Genomic DNA, 16,017 nt, shown 5'->3' with positions numbered 1-16,017 from the left:
ACACTGATTTAAATCCATAGAGCAGCGACCTTGTGTGAGAGCAGGATTTTATTGCTTCTGAATTGCGGCAGCCCCCCCCCCCAAAAAAACAACAACAAACAAACTGCAAGCTCCTTTTGGGTTTGCAGCAATGCAGTGGTGTCTTTTTCTTTCAGTCTGCAGCCAGCACATCTGCATTATCATCATTACACATGACCAACAAAGAGTTTTACAATGCACAATACTTTCCATCAAGTTTGAACAATTCATCAACTCAAGATTCTGTGATTCTGTAGACAAAAGCTGTATTTCGGAGCTGAAATCAGGAGCACACTGTACATTCAGCTGCGTCTGCGCTTACTGTGTGTGTCTGTGAAAAGCTAAATTAGTGTGCACCTGGCTTATAGGCCCTTCTGCCTCATCTGCACTCATTAGGGCTCCTCTGTACACATGGCAACATTATGTTTCAAGGGTCTCAAAGTGCTGCTTTCACACAGCGCAAAGTGTTTACATAACAATATTTCTACATAATTACAAAAGTGCATGTGTACTCTGAAAACAAAACCACACCAATTAATTAATAGTTATGTCACTTTTATTTACTACTTTTTTAATGTATAAGGTTGGAACCACAAAGAGTACTTACAATTCATGCAGCAGAATTATATTTGGTGACAAAAACAACATGCATTTACAACTGAAAAGTAGGAATCATGGTAAGCCGAGCCATGTGTTATGAATGAAAGATTTCCGATTGTCTCAATGGTTTTACAGATTGCTGCAGTGTTCAATGAACAAAAAGATATGTTGAAATGTTGATTTCTGTCACAAGATGGCAGCAGAGGACTGTGAACCTACAAGTAGAAGTTTGAGCTTTGATCCAATTGTAAATATTGTAGATGCTGTAAACAAAAAAAGGCCATGCGCTCGGGTGATCTATCCTCAGTTAATTATGTATCAGCTCCTCGGTTTATTCCTGCAGTGTCATCACACGTGTACAAACTTACAGTAGCAGCAGGCTCCGTGTCGGCCACAATGCTGATTCACGTTTTTTTGTCCTCCCTCTTGCGATGGCTCTTGATCCCAGGGCCTCTTAGTGCGAAGAATTTCTGCGGCAGTATACTTGCTGATTGCTTCGTTCTCACTCCTCACAACAACCAGCTAAGACACTGCCAGAGAAACACCCACAGCAGCCGCATCCAACCGTCTGTCCCTCCCCAGCAGGACCCTGACTGGTATTTTGCCGTACACCTTCCACCCGTGAGTCTGGCACTACCGGCGCTCTCACACTTTTCATGCCCAGCTTCCTGGTGGCATCGGTTGTTGGAAGGCAATGGCCTCACACTAAAAGCCCCGGGGGTGTGGTGTCGTCCTTTGCCAAGTGTTTGAAGCTCTATAAGAGAAGTAGGAAAAAAACAATAACAATTGGTCCTAAATTGACCTAATACATTTTAAAGTAAAATCAAAATGAATATCAGTTTCTTTTTGGGAATTATGCATTAAGATTTAAAGAGGCACTCCCCGGCCTAACTCCGTTTTATATAACTGCGATGCATTGATAAGTCTACGCTCCGCCGCCCAAAGTGACCCAAAGCCAGTTCCCAAACAGATTCTTGATACTCCTCTAGGCTTTTACGCAGCATCACTTTAAGTGCACAACAACTTGGACAAACACAACCCCCCCCCCCCCCCCCCACACACACACACACACACACACACACACACACACACACACACACACACACACACACTAAGAATAGACTTGCCATGACTCATGACTTTGCAACAAAAAGCTCTGTTTGATTTAGCCCTCATCTATTTGTGTGTGTGTGGCTATCTGTTCACACGAGTACCATATAATGCAAGTACCTGTGTGTTGATGTACCTCAGGGACTCTGATCCTGTTTGCTATCAGTTGTGTTTGCTTACTGCAGCGCTATTTCGGGCCAGCTGACCACTCCATACTGTCCTCTCCCTGTGGACTCTGCTTTGCTGACAGGACAACATGGATACTATGAACAATCTGCAGTCACGAGCAAATGAAGGAACAGAGGGCGCTATGAAGGATCGAGAGGTGTCGGGAGGGATGTTTGGAATGCATACAGGTGGATGAACGTCCTCTATCTGGAGTATCTTTACTGTTCAAATCCAGCAGCAATGCTATTTGTAGCTCTCCATGTCTACTTTGGGTGCATTTTATGACGCATTTATGGTTGTATAACTGGAAATTCCTCGCTTTATGGATGGTTAGAACATTTTAACCCTATTTGATGTAAACAAATTAATTTAGATACTAAAATACATGATTTTGGATGCCCTGGGGCTGATGCTAACACTAAATATTTATGTCTGTCCTCACCTTACACACACAAACACAAGTGATGTCCACTGACCAACACTGGCTTTCAGTTTGCCAGTTTTGTCTCCTTGTGGCGAGCCAGAAGCTGCCCTCACTGAACACATGATTTCAGGAATTCCTTCCTGCTCGGGGCTTGATGTAATCCCTAATACAGGATTGAGGAATGCCAGTGAAAACAACACCCTGGTTGCTGAATGAATGAGTGGCTGCCTCGCTGCATCACACAGCAAACAGCCGCAGTGACGAGCCTCGACTCACTAACCTGTACACAAATACGCTTCAGGCTGGGTTCGGCTTTACTGACAGAGGATATTGTCTTAATGTTTTTGTGCTATTGGCCAAACTGAAAAAAATGATGGTAGTAGGAAATATCAGTGTGAGGTGTGGATGAATATTGACTTTATTAATATAGCTTTTCAGGTTTGCCAGGTTAAAAGACAGGTTAAATAATCTTAGTTTACGGTATTCTTTTTGGTTGTACTAATATGACATAGGTATAGGCTTAATTAGAGATATTAATATAAAGTAGCATGCAATGGATTACTCATAAGTCCTAAAATAGGCAAGAGTCATAGTTAAAGTGTGCAGATGCAGCAGCGGGATACTGTTAAGAGGCCTGGAGAGATATCCAAATGAAACAACATGATTATGGCGTCTTCCTTTCTTTTTTCTTTATATTTAATGGCGCATAAAACAGATCATTTAACAAAAAGATTTAAATAATAATTTAATATGCAGGAGAGGCCAGAAGCCTAAAGGGCTTATCATGAGTCTCCCCCAGTTTTAGTTTAAACAAACTTAACTTAACTTATTATTATTTTTAATATAAATAAATGCCTTCAAATGTCTTGTTTTCTCTGACCAACTTTCTTTTTAATTTTTTCACATAATATGAAAGAAAATCTTCACAGCAGAGAAGGAACAAGGTAATGTGTGTTATTTTTACTTGGAAAATGACTTTACTGGTTAATTGACGATCAAAATAGCTGTGGTTCATTAATAGTTTTGATAACTTATAATATATAGGTGATTTATTGTTATTTTATAGGGAAATATTCTTAAGTTAAGATGACCAAAAAAACACTACTGCTAAGTTAAATTAACTTTGGCTTATTTTGTTGGATGATAAATATCAGAGCATAGGTTGGTTTTTAAAAGTAGCATTTTGGTAATTGTACTGATTTTAGATATTTAACTGACAAATGGTTAAACTTTATACCATAGAGGTGCCTCATTACACTCAGACTAGCTTTAAATGATTTTTTTTTACAGTTCATGACAGGTTCAACCTACAGATTCTCATCAGTAACACAAGAAAAGACTCAAATATACACATATATATTATACACCCATACGCCAGACCCACCTACACTTCCTGAATGAGCTAGGTCCCTCTGCTGTCAGGCCTCATCTGCTGGAAACCACATTAACCCAGCTACCCAACATCATCAGCCCCGTACACTATACTCCACCACCTCGTTCCTCTCCGCTGTGCACTTCTTGGTCGTTCCAGTGTCAGCTAACAACGCTCAAACGGTCACGCTTCCCCGCTGCAGTCCCATTCCAGCAACCTAATCATCTTATGGCTAACAATGACACCAGTATTTACTGTAGAGCCATGTTTCTGAACAATGCTACACATGACAAGCACACCGATGGCATGCCTGCTGCTGGAGCTTAGCCTCTCTAGAGGTTTAGCACAAGTACATATATTGATTTAGCTTTCTAGATGTGTTAATTTCAAGGTAACCATTCAAATCCATCGCTGGAGGCGTTTGAGTTGATAGAAAATGATTAGAAGTAATAAAAGCCTTTATTTTATTCTCTACCTTTGTTATAAAGTTTTGTAACTTTTAGGGGGGTGATAAATGGTTTAATGAGTATTAATTTATCAGTATTGCAGTGTGTTATTTATTATATGGTTTTGAGTCTTGCCCACATTTGTGCACTTCATTTGGTTACCAGTAAACAACAAGCTGCCCAGTAACTATATGCAGTCTTGACGACACACAAGTAAAATACACAGATAATAGTACACAAGACACCAAATGATTTATGTATTTGACTTTTGAAAGGTACGCACGTTTTTACCATCAAGCTAATCACGTGACAACGTGGATGATGGTCAGTTAAGGTTGTCTTTATCTGCTTTTCTGTGTGTCGTACAGTAAATGTAATCTTCCTGACTCAAACATTGTAATTTTGTGAGCAGACACTCCAATCAGCTCTGTCTCCCCCTCCTGTATTTAACCAGATATAAATCAGTTGTGAGACACGAGGAGCTCTGAAGTCTTTATCTCTTTGGTCTCTGCTTTTCAGGAAGGACAGGCAGGCTGCTGGGTCTCCTGATGGAAACCGGCTTTTCAGTCTGAACAGAGGAGAAAACAACAACAAAAACAGCTGTCCCTCTCTGTGAGGATCAGACTGTGGTCAGACAATGATGGCCGAGTCGTGGTGCTCTGTCTGTGCAGAGGTAACTGTGCCACTGTGTGATTGGTATCTGTGTGTTTGGGCGTATCACACTTCTCTGCATTCAGTAACCTTTTGTATAGTTATCATGGCATTGTGTTAGCATCAACACTTACAGCTGTGTACTCCAAGATCACATTTTCTCATTTATACTTCAAATTACAGGCCTTATTAAGTGGATCTGAAGGCCTCCTTTTCAGCATATTTTGATTTCCCCACACTAATTAGTGTTTCTGAAGTTCTACCTTTAAAGTAAAGGAGCGCTGTGCTCCGCTTTGCAATAACAATTAACCTAGACATTCACAGAAGTGCTTAATTGTAATATTATTTGTCGGAGGCTTTTATCCACACACTTTTTAACACTCACCAAGCAGCGAAGCAGCCGTGGAGCTCCTCCATCCTCGCTCGTCTCCAGCGAGTGCACTCTGGCGTTGACATCCACAGTAGTCTGTCCACAGGTGCAGCAGGGCTCTCTCATTGTGTGGGTCACTTCACAAACTGTTGACCACAAGCCTCTTCTCTTTTTCCCCTCTCTCTCTCCCTGTGACTGTGTCTCTCTGCTTCACTCAGGCAGTACAACAAGTCAAGGCATGTTCCAACACGCCACCAACAGCTGGACCGGGTGTATGAGCCTGCTCCTAGACCAGAGGGGGAGGAGCAGAGGATTAGAGAGGGGGGAAACCCAGAAAAAAAACAAAAAACAGCATGAGTCAGCCTGCTTCAATCAGTTAGCATGCACAGCTTTTACTTTTGAGCTCTTTAACACATGAAGGAGTTATTGTTTGATGGTACATTATGACTGATTTTCTGGGTGACGTAGTTAACTAGATTTCTTTACAAAAGCAGAGGTGGTGGGATGAAATGAGGGATGAGGGCAATTGACTGAAAAAGCCTTGAAGAGAAGAACGTTGCTGTATTGTACTGACTTGTCAGATCATCTTTGCCATGTCACAGATCATAAAGAAGCACTTCACGATGTTCTTAGCTGATGCAAAAATCCTCAGTCTTTACTGGTAAGCTGAAAGGATGCACGTCAAATGAACATCCACAGTATTGTTTTCTTTTTATTGCAGCAGAATTGATAGTTTACAGAAGCTGTAACTGGGCACCGGCACAGCATGCTGATGAACGCTGCTGATTCATCAAATTATCTTGTGACCACAGTAGGTAAGGCCACATCAATTTCAGATGAAGCTCATCCGTATGAATTACATGGCTGTGAAAATCTTAGGGAATGCATTAGCAAAGATACGGAAAACCTGTGAAATATTCATATTTTCCTGGATCTCTGATGTTTAATGGCACATATTAATTAAAAAGCAACTCATTAGTGTAGCCGAGAAATAACCCTTTATCTGATCCATCAGAGAGAGAGAGATATATACAAATGTACATTTCATTCTATTAAGCTACCGACACATTCAACCGTATCAAATGTGCAGAATCATCACCATCCATGAGTGCTAATTATGCAGAGCTGCTCTGATGCAAGCTGGGTTTTTTTTACTAGAGGAGGGGTAATGCCAGTTCATCACTGCTGTAGTGGAAGTTGATCACTAGGCAGATTCTGGGTGCAGCGGCAGGAACCAGCTCAGCAAAACTCACCTGCTACAATATGGTCTCAGTCAGGCTGCCTGAGCGTCTCTAAAGCCCTGTACTGTACATCACTGGTGCTGCTCTCCACTGCAGCCCGTCAACAGACCAATGACCTTATCAATGAAACAGCAAAGTCACCACGATGTTACGTCCACAAAGAACTCAAAGCACTTTACTGCTGCTCGGAGGTTCTTCTTTTCCCTGCTGACAGAAACTAAAAGAGCTGTACAACTTTGTAAGAGAGCAGTAGAGGCGTATCTGCCTGCAGATACTTGCTTTAATTTATTGGAAGGAGTGATGCGGCACTGCACTGCTCGCCAGCGTTTTTGACAAAGTGCCAGTAGTAGTTTCACCAACTGAGTTGGTTTCTTCATTTATGGAAGCACTGTTTTGAAAAAGAGTGAAATATGGACAATCATTGAGCTGGCCCACTTACAGGAAATATTTTTTTCGCAGTTTCAGCTAAATAATCACATAAAAGTGTCATTTATTCATCTTCCTACCTGGGACACAGACTGCAGCTGAGGCCTCACACTTGCATCTGTGTTTTGTCGGGGGGGGAATCGGGGGAGGGGAAGGAGCCCCTAGCCCAGCAAGTTCAAAGCTTGCTGCATTGATTACATCATCGGAACTGGAGTGCTGGAACGGGACAATGCACCATCGGGGGGTGGGGGTGGGGGGGCAACTAACTAATCTCTCCAATGCCTCCCTGTGGAGCTTCATGAGCAGTGTGTGTGTCTGTGTGTGTCTGTGTGTCTCTGTCTCTTTCTCCTCTGTCTCTTAACTCATAGTCCGGTCCAGAGTGAGACGGCCTGCTCTCCCTCATTTACCACCACTATGTCACGTGACTAAAGGACTGTTTGTGTCTGAGAGAGAATGATGTGCATGTCTGTGTGCATGTCTGTGTTTATGTGCATGTGTGGTGTTAGAGGCCAGGCTGCAGGAACTCAGCTGCTGCAGGATACTGCAGGATTGCTGCTCTGCTGCTGGCTCACTGGCTCTTGCTTTCTCTCTCTATCTGTCTCTCTCTTTCTCTCTCCCCCTTCTCTAGTCACTCAGGCAAATTGCTCAAGGAGGATGGTGAGAGCATGTGCTGCATACTTTTTCAGTAGGGGAGAGGGTGTGAGTGGAGGAGGGAGGAGGAGGAGGAGGCAGAATCACAGAGGTGCAAAGCATGCCGGTGAGGCGCTGTGCTGGGCAACTGTACCTCTGAGAGAGACTACAGTAGAGAAATTGGAGACGAGGAAGGGGGAGGGAAGAGGAGGAGAGCGGGCGGGAGGTGGGGGGAGGGCAGAAGTGAGGTGCAAGGAACATCAGGTGAGTGCGGCAATTTCCTTTGCTGGCAGTGCAGCACCCACCCTCAGTGAAAGTGTGAGCAGGAGAACTGCAGATGTTCAAAAATGATGTCAGTGCTCCGGATGTGGCGCGGACCTAATGTACAGTTCGCTATCACTCTGTCCCCTTTCCCTCTCGCCTGCGTTGCAGTGTGGAGAAATCCAAAGGCCAGAGAGATGCTTTGGACTTCTGCCTCACAAAGCTGACGACGAAGGGCCGGCTTTTTCAAGGTCTTAGCACAGTTACCTGAGGTGAACTCAGAGCAGACCGAGACCGCTTACAGGGGAGCTGATCCGTCTGGATCCATCATCCAGACGGGTTTCAGAGCACATCTAGAACCGACTCGCTTTAATATGTAGTTCTTTCGCCCACAAACAATTTTTGTTGCACTTGAGCGCAGACAGTGCAATATGGCATAAAAGACAAAAGCAGCAACACTGACTTTTAGAGCAAGAGAGTTGCTGCAGAGATATTACCCAGAGTGCTCTGAGAGATCTTTTCATTTCTGTTTTTTATCCAAGAGACAAATAACAACTTAATCAACGCATGCACAAACACTTCACTACAAACAAACTCTCTAAAACTCTGTCCTGGTGTCCACTTTTAGGATGGAAGGAAAGTCCTAGTAGCTGCAGCACAACTTCATGACTGCACCACAGCTGCCCTGTCCCATGCAGGCCACTGTAGCCTCATTCTCATTCCCCCATTTTCAGCGCTCAGACACCGACAGATCAGGACCACTGATACAACAGATCCTTCTTTCCGGTGTCCACTATCATATTCACAACTAACACATGCTGATAAATACAAATCCACAATCACCAGCAAAAAAAAGCATGGAGCCGGGACTACGTGTACTCTTCTAAAAGCTAAGTCAGCAAAGATGGAAGTCCCCTCTAGTGGAGGAAACTCTTCGCGTCCTGGTTAGTCTATTTGTCCTTGTGTCAAATGCAGAGTCTTCTCAACCAGCGGCTATCTGACACGCCGGCTGCTATTTCCAGCCTGTACCATGCGTTAAACATGGATGAGGGGGCAGTGGAGCCTGACTGCTAACTGACTGGCTGTCTGGCTGGTTTTTTACTGGTGCAGAGGAGGCTGACAATGTTGAGACAGAAGCAGCCGGGAGCTTCAACACTGCAGGCATGCACACACCGACAGACGTATGTCAAGTCCCGTAAGGCTGATTTAAGAAGTGTACCATCCCACACAAAGAGGCAAGACACATAAGAAGACAATATAAAAGGTAAATAACACAAGAGAGAAAAATGTTTACCCACAGATGAGTCTCGGACGCCGGGCGGAGAGGAGGAAAACTTCTCTGCACTCACTCGGAGCCTCTTGGTTGCTGGTGATGTGCTTCCATGGCGCTGCAAAGTTGACTGCAGCATTGCCTCCTGAACAGAATGACATTGTTTGCACTCTCTCTCTCCTCACTCCTCCTCCTCCTGTACGCGCTCGCTCCCCCTCCTCTTCTTTGCACGCTTGCTGGCAGCATAAACTGCACAGCTCAGCAGTGTTCCCCCACTGCCGCAGCAGATCCTGCATGAGCTCTGCGTATCTGAGTGGGATGGGACTTTTAAAGGGGAACGCAACCTCCAGGGTCAGTGCGTGTGCACATCCTCAGTCGGCCCTCCTCTCCTCTCTTTCCTCCTCTGCAACAACCCCCCCCTCCCCCCTTGCAATCCCCCAGAGAATTATCAGTGTAAAGGACTCCTCACAAGAGAGACCCCCTCCACGCACATATAACTCTTCATCCCCCTTTTATTCATTTTCACACTACAGCAAAAGCTGCTTTGAGATATCAGTGTGCTCAAACCTCAATGAGGAACAGTTTGGTCCACAGAGGGGCCGTCTCCTCTAGTGTGCTTTGAAACTTGTCACAATATGTCTGAAATCTAATTTCTTAGAGGGATTTCTTCAGGTATGAGTTGCAAAATGTGTCTTGATAAAAAAAGAATAATTCCATGTAAGATCAAAAAAGGTGACACTGCGTCAAGTTTATTAAAGAAAATGACAGACTTGGTCACCATTTTTAGATAAAGGTTCGTCACCTGGTGATGCACAAAAAAACGTGGTTACTTTATTTTACCCATCAGCAATTGTTAAGAATCATATATCAATCAAGTACGTCAACAAAGTACAAAACACAAGGCGCACCACAGGATTATTGCACATAGTACGCCATGCATTTTGACAAATGAGCAAAAAAAATCTTGCAATCGGTTAGTGAATGTCGCCATCTAAAAGCTGCTATCTCAACACTTGCTCAAAGTTTCACAATTCCCAAAGGTACAAAATCCCCTTCAGTGAAGTGAAATGTCCTTAATCTGCAATCCCTATTACCTGCCTTTCACTACCCAAGGTGCACTGCTCTACTGGTGCTATTCTGCAGTGCGCTAAAATATAGAAATATCTTGACCAACCAAATTTGTCTTTTGCGCGTTGCCCAGCTCTGTGAGAGTGAGATCATCCATCATTTAGTCAGCCAATAAGGTTGAGCTTCTCTTTCTGCAATGTCTTTACTTCACAAAAAACGCACTTGGTAGTACCCTTCCCGGCTTTCAGTGATGACATTTGCGCTGCGCTGCATGGGCTTTGTATGGATAATGGTGACTTCATTATAAATGTGCTTTAGGTATCAGCCTCTGCAGCAGTGCAGCGCTCTCTGTTTCCCACTGCAGGAGCAAGGCTTTTTTTTCCTGACTTTGTTCTGCCCCCAGTTGAACCCTGTGATCTTTCATCCTCTGGTGCAAAATTAAGATCTGCATGTATCTCATATTAACCCTGAATCCATTAAGTCAAGGTGTGTGCTTTCCCTATTTTAAGCCCATTAGAGTCTGTGTTTTATATATCAAGGCTTTTCTCCCTTATTAGCTTGTATATCTGCCCTTATAAGATACGCCACTGCTGGAACAGATTGCTGAAGCAGCAAAGCTCGTATAATGGAACATCTCTGACTATCGGGGATCAGCTGCATGAGGCTGTCCATATCGGTTAGTGTCGGTATTAATCATAGGTATGCATCATGCAAATTATCCATCAGCTGAGAGCGAAACCTCGTTCCCTGCATGTACGATCTGCATGCAGTGCTGCTGCTGCTGCATCAGTCTGCCGAGCCTCCCGGCATCTGTTCTCTCCTCTGTACTCCGTGACACCGGGGGAAAATGCTCCCGCCAGCATATCCCTCACATAGCCAACGCCATTCTCAGTAATGGCATCCCCTGTGATGAATAAGCCATGAGGAGGGGCACTTTTACATGTCCTATTAGATTACCTCCCTATGCTTTACCTGGCTATACTGTCACCTCATCGCCTCTGGCTCCGCACTCTTCTTAATATTCTCTCTGGTTAGCCCAGCCAAGGGCAGAGTGTGTAAATGTGTGTTAGGGCTCATAGATCGTATGAATGTAGAAGTTTGGAGTTGAGTCATCTTTGTGGTTCGTTGAATGTGTATATACACGACTCTCTCATGTTCATGATTCACATTGAGCTCTGGGAAAACCGCATAGCATTTTTTTGCAGTTGATAGGAAATGTTTACCTAAATAGATGATTGTTTTTTTGTTGTGTCTGGGATCATAGCAGGCCAACCTCATTAGTTTATCAGACATGAGCCATAACAAACATAGCTTACATAATGCTCATCTGAAGGAAATTTTTAAAAATAGCAAATATGGACAGTCTTTACACATGCAGGTAATGGAGTCGAGTCAGACCATCGGCTGAGTTTCAGTCTTTTTTTTTTTTTTTGGTCCTTTTTTTTGCCATTCGCAGCCCATTCCTCAGCCCATTGATCTGCCCAGAAAAAGATAATAGACACATTGATTCACAAGCTCAGCAGCTTGCTTGGTTTACACATCAATTCAGACTAATTCTCAATAGTCCTCAGTCAAGGAGGAGAATTGCTTTGACTGACGACTGACTCCTGGGTCTTTTGAAATGGTAGACTTAAAAGCCGTGCTGAGGAGGTTTTCTTCTCTCTCTCTTTTGGGTGTACGGCATTGCAGAATTTATTTCTGGGGAATCTGACAAGATGTAAAATAATAAAAGGATTTTGGTGCCCATAAATGATTATGTGGTTATAAAGGATATTCTCAGGGGAAACCTGACATTAACAATGGAAGATAGAGTCAGAGGAGGTAATTGAGGCTAGCTAGCAATGAATTAACTTCACAAAAATCTTTCTCCCTCGGGTCACTTCAGCCAGTCTGGCACAGAGATCGACTGAATGATGGGATCTGGTTTTGTTGGAGTAGGTGTGTGTGGTGTGTTTCACTGCACCAGTGCTTCTTAGTTGATCTCATTTTGTAAAGCGGAGCAGATTCCTCCTGAGGCCAAGTGGAGTGAAAAAGACACAACAGCAGAACAGATCAAATGTGGCTGTACAGAGATGACTGTAAGCGCAAAAGCTGTTTAACATTCAGATTTGTGAATTGATACAAGATGAATTATCCCAGACATCATTTATTTCACTGACATGGAAACACTGTTCTCCATTTTATTAAAGTATCCCTCCTGATATTTCACACCATAATTTTAAAGATCCTGTTTTGAGAGGCAGAGCTAGATATGTGAAACGTGTAAAGTGCGAGGAGTCATCCGTTTCTCCTCCAGTATGAAATAAACAGTTGTAAAAGATCTATAATGGATTGACACTATGGTGAGTGAACTTCTGACAGCTGGCTGCTCTGTTGTGGTGAATGAGCAGCCACTCCGTCAGCTGTCGGTGTCAGCAACAGCCAGTTTGCTCTCTACAGCGGTGTTGAGGCAAAGCAGAACGCACCGATCAGCTTTTACTCAGCGAGACTGCAGCCTTGATTAGGCCTTCACAGACGTAGAATATCAATTTCAAGCATTCCTAAGTAATATTTCAAGATAAACCTTAAAAAAAATTTGTTCTGTGTGTTGTGTTTTTGTCTGGATTTCTCCTCAGCATTTTATGTATTTAAGTTGGCTGCAGTTAAATGTGCACATTTTGAATAAATACTTTGGACTTTGGGTTCATCTTATCTGTGGTAGTATATGTAGATGCCATTAAGCTGTAAACCAGCTAAATTACACCTGTAAATATTAAGTTTCAAGGCTGAATGGCATTCTTTTCTTTACGTCGGACAAATTCTAGGTTTACACTGAAAAACAAAACAAAATGATCATCTTGAAAGCACTCAAGGATCTCAATTTGATGAAAAATATCCTTTACAGGGAACTGCCACAGTCCATCACTGTAATGCTGCTTTTTTTTCTTAAGAAACATAAATATGTGTAATTGTGAGCCAGGAATCAATATTGTGTTTAATAGAAAATGTGCCATTCTACTGAATGTAGTTTCCAGTGTTATTTGTGCCATTTTCATCTGCATAGATGGCTAGCAGCTCGCTATTTCGGTCTCCTCCCTGCTGCATTGTGTTCTGCATTCCAGGTTCTTGGAGGAGTGTTGCATATCCTCCACAACAATCCGTGTCATCTGGAGATGTGTGTTGACTCCTGGCCTACATTCACTTCTGCCATTTGTTACCGTCAAAAACAGGTATGGCACAGAGGGACAAAGATAACTAGTAGGCTCCTCCAGAGTGGCCCGTTGACGTCTATATCTGCCCGTGAAGCATTTCAGCAGCAGCTCCGGGACGATTCCTGACATCTGCGCCGTCTTCACCAAGAACTCGGGAAGTCTGAGAAGTCTGCTGCTTAATGAGAGAGTTGTACACTGGAGGAATGGACTCATATTCAGAGGTAGTGTGGCAGAATGAAGAATGGAAACCAACAATGCAGTGGTTGTGAGTTTGTTTCTTTGTACTTTGAGTTACCCAGCCTATCTGTGGCACTCAGACCCAAACCCATTAAATGCTAGCAAAGACATAAATCTTTACAGATAGTTCACAAATATATACTTTAATTAAAAAAAAGGCTCAGTGATTTCCTAAAACAGCTGGGCAGTGTAGCTTTTTAGCAAACGTTACTAAAACAGGAGTAAGTTGTGCTTTTGTTGAGAACTATTTTCACCAATGGATTAATACACACTCGGTGTGCTAATGAGCATTTTTGTTTGTGGGGTCAACTCTAAATGAACAACAGTAGCTCTGTTCATTGTACAGAAGGAACTTGTCACTAAGATATATTAGTCTTTTGATACAATACTTTTTATTAAAACTTGGTTATGGTCTTTAATGGAAGCTGTTGACAATAAGAAACGTATAAAATATCACCAGCCTTATTCTTTAAACTTAAACGTGGAATGTTACACTATTTAGCCTTTTTTATTATCAAGCCTATTTGTGTTTGGGCTTGCAAATAGTAAATGCTTTGTCACTGCAGTCTGTCCATTAAGGTATTAACTTATTGAGTCAATATAATGCAACACAGTTTTAATATCAGAGCAAATACAACAACGTATTTCTAAGCAACAACTACACAATATGTTTTTTTTTCCCATTCAGATGGTTATGTAATATGAAATTTTGTTTGCCATGATTAAGGACGCACCGGTCTGATATGCTGGAATAATATTGGCACAGATACTGATACTTATTAAGCGGATCAGGTGTCACAATTGATCTGTACTAAATACAATACAATACCATCTTTGCGTCTCTGCTATGAGTTAAAGTCTTTTAGTCGTTCGACCGCCGTTACCTTCTAGAAAATGTATTCTAATGAGTTCCATGCAGTGTGATATGCAGATTTGAAATGTGGAGAAGGGGAGCTCTGGCATCAGATTGGTATTCTGTATGGTACAACTACTGAGTTGATGATGAAGGTAAGTTAAAACAAATCATCCCTTTGCTTCTGTGTCTCTGAAAGGTATACCAAGCTCACATTGTCATCTCATCAAAGAACTCGCCTCTCTCAGTGGGCTTGATATTACAGAATATGGGGGTTATAACACCTTCATCTGCCACAGCCCGGAGACTATGGACTGGCAAGAGTGAGTTTCTGAAATGTGTTCATGACCTCAGTTCCAGGCAGCTCCTTTATATTTTGCAGCTATAGAATTTATGATATGCATTTCCTTGATTCATCTTCATATTTTGCAGTTCATATTCTTTTCTGCCGAACCAGGAAGGTGTTGCCGCTGCCAATTTCCATTCTGGATGAGTCCCACGCAGAGCTCGTTGACACACACTTGCCTTGTGGAGGCAGCCAGGAGAGCCTGAACCACGTGAGAGCCTGTATCCGCCATCTGCCAAACCACTGTGTGACGGACGAGAAGGGCCAACCCATGTTGTGGATGCTGTCTGACGAGCTGTGTGAGCTGAGGATGGCCTTCACCCTACCAGAGTTCAGAAGGGCCGGTCACCTCCTGGCTCTGTCTCTGGCTCTGATCCGCAGGATGAGCTCTGTGGGTCTGCCCATCTACTGCCACGTCAACCAGCAGAACCAGGCCACTATTAATGCCGTGACCTCACTCGGCTTCTCCGCTTGTCCCGGTGCGGAGGAGATCTCAATGCTGCTAATTTGCAAGGACAGAGTCTGAGTCTGAGGGAGCCAAACGACAATAACATCTGAAAAAAGTGAGGTTTTATTGTAAAAATGGAAAATGTAACAATAGATTTCCCTGCAGTACTGCTGTGCTTCAGAGAGTTTATTCAATTTCTGACAGCGAGCTGCAAGTAGAACAAACTCAAAAATAACATTTTCTATGGCTTAAGGGTGGATTTTTTTTATTCATTGTAAAAATGTCCCTCAATATGAAATAATTCTGTAAGGACAAAACAAAACTTCCGTTTGACCCTCTGGCGTGCGCTGAAGAAAAGACCCCTTAATCTACAGATCACCCAAGGAGGCTCCCGTCCACCTGGGACCCCCTCCGCCGGAGGTGAGCCGTTCCACTGCCGATTGCCTCTTTGTGTTTTAGCAGCAATGCACCACTCAAGTCTGCAGGCCACTTGACAAATGAGCAGCGATCTTGAGCAGAGGGGATGCTCGTACTGCACCACACATCCTGTCCCATCCACATCCCCCTGCCCCGCAGTGGTGCACCTCTTTAAACTGACACCCTTTCCTTTCTCTAAACCTTCAAGCGCTCTTCTCAGGGTCACACAAACACAGCACACTCTAAATACATGCTTGCTGACGAGTGCACATACAAAGACATGGCGAAAAGAGTGAGGAAACACAAGCCTGTACAGTTTTTTGTGCTGCTGCTTTATAGAAATGTCAATCTGTACTGTAAACAAGTTGCACAAATTGCCATATTATATACTTTTAATACTTAAAATAATGATTGTTTTTTAATTTCGGAATATTATGAAATATAACTGCATGTCAATAAAGCTGAAACAA

At 43.1% G+C, this 16,017-nt stretch overlaps 1 protein-coding gene and 1 long non-coding RNA gene across 2 annotated transcripts; one reads left to right on the top strand and one right to left on the bottom strand.

Moving 5' to 3' along the window:
• Positions 1-556: 556 nt before the first annotated feature.
• Positions 557-9,121, bottom strand: LOC137889472 (uncharacterized). The gene is made up of 3 exons (XR_011105222.1): positions 9,016-9,121; positions 5,175-5,445; positions 557-1,372 (listed from the first exon to the last, which is right to left on the bottom strand). It is a non-coding gene; the product is annotated as an uncharacterized lncRNA (long non-coding RNA).
• Positions 9,122-13,196: 4,075 nt separating this feature from the next.
• LOC137889092 (glycine N-acyltransferase-like protein 2) lies at positions 13,197-15,208 on the top strand. Its single transcript, XM_068732718.1, has 4 exons — positions 13,197-13,264; positions 13,341-13,467; positions 14,536-14,659; positions 14,794-15,208. The coding sequence occupies exons 1-4, from the start codon at positions 13,208-13,210 to the stop codon at positions 15,206-15,208; spliced, it is 723 nt and encodes a 240-aa protein (XP_068588819.1). The 5' UTR covers positions 13,197-13,207.
• Positions 15,209-16,017: the final 809 nt, after the last annotated feature.

Source organism: Cebidichthys violaceus, unplaced genomic scaffold (genome assembly GCF_023349555.1).
Source record: "Cebidichthys violaceus isolate CVI_PGR_0920_01 unplaced genomic scaffold, fCebVio1.0.p SCAF_6, whole genome shotgun sequence".
Classification (NCBI taxonomy): domain Eukaryota; kingdom Metazoa; phylum Chordata; class Actinopteri; order Perciformes; family Stichaeidae; genus Cebidichthys; species Cebidichthys violaceus.
This window is presented reverse-complemented; position numbering and strand designations above follow the sequence as displayed.